Source organism: Zootoca vivipara, chromosome 12 (assembly GCF_965207765.1).
Source record: "Zootoca vivipara chromosome 12, rZooViv2.hap1.1, whole genome shotgun sequence".
Taxonomy (NCBI): Eukaryota; Metazoa; Chordata; class Lepidosauria; order Squamata; family Lacertidae; genus Zootoca; species Zootoca vivipara.
In genome coordinates this window covers 30,177,574-30,181,939 of record NC_142595.1, presented here as the reverse complement: position 1 = coordinate 30,181,939, position 4,366 = coordinate 30,177,574, and the positions used below count along the sequence as shown (strand labels likewise).

The following is a 4,366-nucleotide window of genomic DNA, read 5'->3' as shown; positions in this document are numbered from 1 at the left end:
TCAACAAAGTAAATAATTTTTGATGGATGTAAAAGTGGAAAACTGATTTGATAAAAAAATAAAAAACAAAAAATAAAAAACAGCTGAGAGGCGCGGCGAGGTGGCCCCAGGCTCGCGCTCCCCGCGCGCCTCCGAAGCTTTGTACGGGGAGCGTGATCCTGGGACCACCTCCACTGCAGCTGTCAGCTGTTGAGCGGCTTCAGTCCCCTATTTTTTTCTATTTTCCATTTTTATTTATTTTATTTTTTATTTTTTATTAATGGGGGGGGGCGCCGGAAGGTGATCTCGCCTAGGATGCAAAAAAAAAAATAGCACCGGCCCTGGTTACAGACGATTCAGGTTACAGACTCCGCTAACCCAGAAATAGTACCTCGGGTTAAGAACTTTGCTTCAGGATGAGAACAGAAATCGCACGGTGGCGGCACGGTGGCAGTGGGAGGCCCCATTAGCTAAAGTGGTACCTCAGGTTAAGAACAGTTTCAGGTTAAGAATGGACCTTCAGAACAAATTAAGTTCTTAACCTGAGGTACTACTGTATGGAGAAAAGAATGATTTGGAGAGCTTTAGGGAAGATCTGCAAATGGGAAAATGCCAAGAGTGAATTTCCCAGAGGTATACTAGTGCATATGCATCCAAAAGGCATAGCTGCCAAGTTTTCCCTTTTCTCGCGAGGAAGCCTATTCAGCATAAGGGAAAATCCCTTTAAAAAAGGGATAACTTGGCAGCTATGCCAAAAGGTACTGCACAGCATAATATGACTGAACCCAGATACATTTGGGTATGTCATGCTTTCCTTCTTATTATCTGTTCCCTGTTATTCAGCTCAGGCCTCAACACAATAATGTAACATTTGGGGGCAAATATGCACCCCAGCAACCCAGCACTAGAGGCTAAAATAGAAAAGATCTCCACAGCTACCATGTACTTTCCCTTGGAGCTCAGATAGGATGGGATAAAGGATAACCAAACGCTGCAAAAGACCAACATGCTGAAGGTGATGAATTTGGCTTCATTGAAACTGTCAGGTAAATGTCTGGCAAGGAAAGCCACACTGACGCTGATAATGGCCAGAAAGCCTATATAGCCCAAAACACAGTAAAAGAATGTCAGAGATCCCTCATTGCACTCCAATATAATTTCTTCTCTTACTGAATAAATGTCAACATCTGGGAATGGGGGAGAAGTTACCAACCACAGAAAGCAAATGCCTTCTTGGAGAAATGAGCAGGAAAGAACAATGGAGTCAGCTAATGACTTCCCCACCCAATTCCTCAGGCTGGATCCCGGTCTGGTGGCCATGAAAGCCAGGACCACTGTGGTGGTTTTGGCCAACACACAAGAAACAGCCACTGAGAATATGATTCCAAAAGCAGTTTGTCGGAGAAGACATGTCACCTTCTGCGGCTGGCCAATGAACAGCAATGAACAAAGGAAGCAGAGCAAGAGGGAGACAAGGAGGGTGTAGGTGAGGCTCCGGTTGTTGGCTTTGACAATGGGAGTGCTGTGGTGCTTCATAAACGCTGCTAGCACCAGAGCTGTGATCAAGGAAGAGAAAAGGGCAAAAAAGGCCAAAGCCATCCCCAATGGTTCATTGTAAGACAAGAAGGAAATCAGTCTGAGAACACAGGAATCTTGGTTCTTGCTTGGATAGCTTACGTAACTGCATTTAGAGCAGTCGTTCATATCTGAAAAGGAAAAGATAGGTGCTTTATGCTGCGCATCTGCTATTTCAAGGCAACTGGATACAATGCAAAGTAATGGTTATGTACCTTTTTCTATGTTCATCTGGTAACACTCTAATGTTTAAAGAGGAGATTGGGGCAAGTGAGATTTATATCCTTTGGAGCAATAAACTTGTAACCTGCATTTGCTGCATTGCCACTTGCTTCTGCTTTCTGGTGCTCTATTTTTGGCGTGCTCTGTTGTTTATCAAAAAAAGTTTGACACTATTTGCCAGGAGATTTCTTACCGATTTTGACTGAAATCTTCCCTTCTGGACATAGGATGCAATCATAGCAGCAAAATGGATCCCCCTCCTTCACTTTCTTGCTAAAACCAGGACGACAACTTTCACTACATACAGAATGAGGCTTTGCCTAATCAACAAATGAAAGAGGTCCATGTCAGTATTAAAGTACAAAATAAAGAACAAACTATGGCCTTGCCAACTCAAATTACTAACAATTGGCTCCTACCTGATTAAACCAGCTGTGCCACGTTACGGCACTCTCATTGATGCTGAATACATTGCCCTGAAGATCTTGGGGGTCAACCTGTCCAACTTTTACTCTATGAAAGGATTGGTTTGAAGAAAAAATCCAGTTGGAAATGACAAATCCAGCCACTAACTCCCCATTCTGGTCAAAGGAAACCTGGTCACCAGCACTGTTGTTAAAGGAGACTCCTCTCAGAAAGTGATGGGACTAGGATGAAAAGGGAAATGTAAGAGTGTAGAGCATGATGCATTATGACAGGAGTGCATTGAATCTTTTAGAGGGAGTTATAAAAACACTTTTCCTAGATGAAAAAATTTTTGTTCTTGTTGTTCTCTATGGCCCTTTTCTCAAACTATAGCAATAACCAAATAAGAAAGAGTTTTCATATAGTTAAATTTACTTTTGAGAAGCTTTCTTGACATTTTTTAGTTATTCCTGACTGGTAAAGGTAAAGGTAAAGGGACCCCTGACCATTAGGTCCAGTCGTGACCGACTCTGGGGTTGCGGCACTCATCTCACTTTACTGGCCGAGAGAGTCGGTGTACAGCTTCCAGGTCTTGTGGCCAGCATGACTAAGCCGCTTCTGGCAAACCAGAGCAGAGCACAGAAACACCGTTTACCTTCCCGCCGGAGCGGTACCTATTTATCTACTTGCACTTGACGTGCTTTCGAACTGCTAGCTTGGCAGGAGCTGGGACCCAGCAGTGGGAGCTCACCCCATCACAGGGATTCGAACCGCCAACCTTCTGATCAGCAAGCCTTAGGCTCTGTGGTTTGACCCACAGTGCCACCCGTGTCCCTATTCCTGACTGGTAGTTTCCTTAAAAAAAACAAAATGCCCAATAAAGGTTTGATAAGTAAGTTTCCTTAAAATACACCCAGAAGCAAATGGATTCTCATAGTTTTTTTTTAAAAAAAAAGTTTTCTGAGTATATAATTGTCTAAAAGGGTAGATAATATATTGGTGTAGATATAGCTAGTTACAGACAGGATTTTTCGTACTTCATTGGGAAATGAAGTAATAGGAAATTGGGAGCCATATGAAGCTTGGGAGTCAGTTTACTTGGCAGTTTGAGCCTGGTGTGCATAGACAGTCTAGGTGCTGTAGCCCAGGGGTCCATTACCTGCCAGAACTGTAGATTCCAAAGCTTCAGCCCCCTTTCAGCCCCCAGTCTAGATGAGAACATAGTTTGTAAAGCATAGGCCACAGCATAGACAGCATTGTAGATGCTGTAGCTGTGGCCAATCATCCTTGTTTCAAAAAAGGGCCCAGGAAGACTCTCCAATTTCTCTTCCCCAGTACAGAAATCCCCATCCAATGTGTCAGTTACTCTATTTGGGAATATACAACCAAATGCATGTTGCCAGAAGTCCAGGATGAAGCCATCTCCTTTTGCATGCAGAGGTTTCCTATTCTCAAGAAATTGTTGAAATCCTGAAGGATCCTTGGAGTGAATTGAGAAGGAGAGAGCACCATGGATCATGTCTATATTCCAAGTCCTTTGATATGTGATAGATGTGAGCTCCATCTGGGCTGTCAGTATCCACACCATACCTTTTTCTTTGCTTGTCACATGTTGGTGTTCTGATAGGTATGAGAGCCATCTCAAAAAAACATTTGCCAAAGATTCTGCATAGGCAACCACTGCATTTGCTTTACTCGCAATGAGTTTATCATGTATTTTTGCCCCCTGAGTAAACATGCTATTAATTTCACTGACAATTGTTTGTTTGTGGCTTCTTTCTATGAAGGCAAAACAGATACCACTTTGGGAGAAAAGTGGAGATACAGTTTGGACAAATCTATCTCCATATTCATCGTTGGAGGTAAGGATTCCAATCCATATCCACTTAAAATGCAGAAGTAAAGAGAGAATTCCTGCATACTGAATTGCTTCCTGAGGTGTCATCTGTTAAAAAGAAAGGCCTGGGGTTTTGTCATTCATCACTGGAGCAGGGCTATATATAAGCTAAAAGAGATGTGAAGGAAAATAGAGAATGAGACAAGTTTTTTCTTTTCTTTTCCTATTTTAAGTCTTCACATAAATCTACAATCATCAAATGAACAATTCTTATGGAACATTAAAATTGTATTTTTCCCATGCAGCATTGTGGCTTGAGTGACAGGTTACTGAAAATTTACGCAGCAC

At 42.4% G+C, this 4,366-nt stretch overlaps 1 protein-coding gene across 1 annotated transcript; it reads right to left on the bottom strand.

The window, feature by feature from the left end:
- Nucleotides 1-783: 783 nt before the first annotated feature.
- On the bottom strand, nucleotides 784-3,769 carry LOC148683908 (vomeronasal type-2 receptor 26-like). The gene is made up of 3 exons (XM_088654652.1): nucleotides 3,341-3,769; nucleotides 2,183-2,423; nucleotides 784-1,685 (listed from the first exon to the last, which is right to left on the bottom strand). The coding sequence occupies exons 1-3, from the start codon at nucleotides 3,767-3,769 to the stop codon at nucleotides 784-786; spliced, it is 1,572 nt and encodes a 523-aa protein (XP_088510778.1).
- Nucleotides 3,770-4,366: the final 597 nt, after the last annotated feature.

Excerpts from the sequence above, each read along its gene's own strand:
- LOC148683908 (XM_088654652.1), bottom strand. The coding sequence starts at position 3,769 with ATGGTGTGGATACTGACAGCCCAGATGGAGCTCACATCTATCACATAT. Across the intron at positions 2,424-3,340 it reads GGAATCTACAGTTCTGGCAG|TCCCATCACTTTCTGAGAGG; the intron begins GTAATGGACCCC and ends TTTTCATCCTAG. Across the intron at positions 1,686-2,182 it reads TAATCAGGTAGGAGCCAATT|ATATGAACGACTGCTCTAAA; the intron begins GTTAGTAATTTG and ends TTTCCTTTTCAG.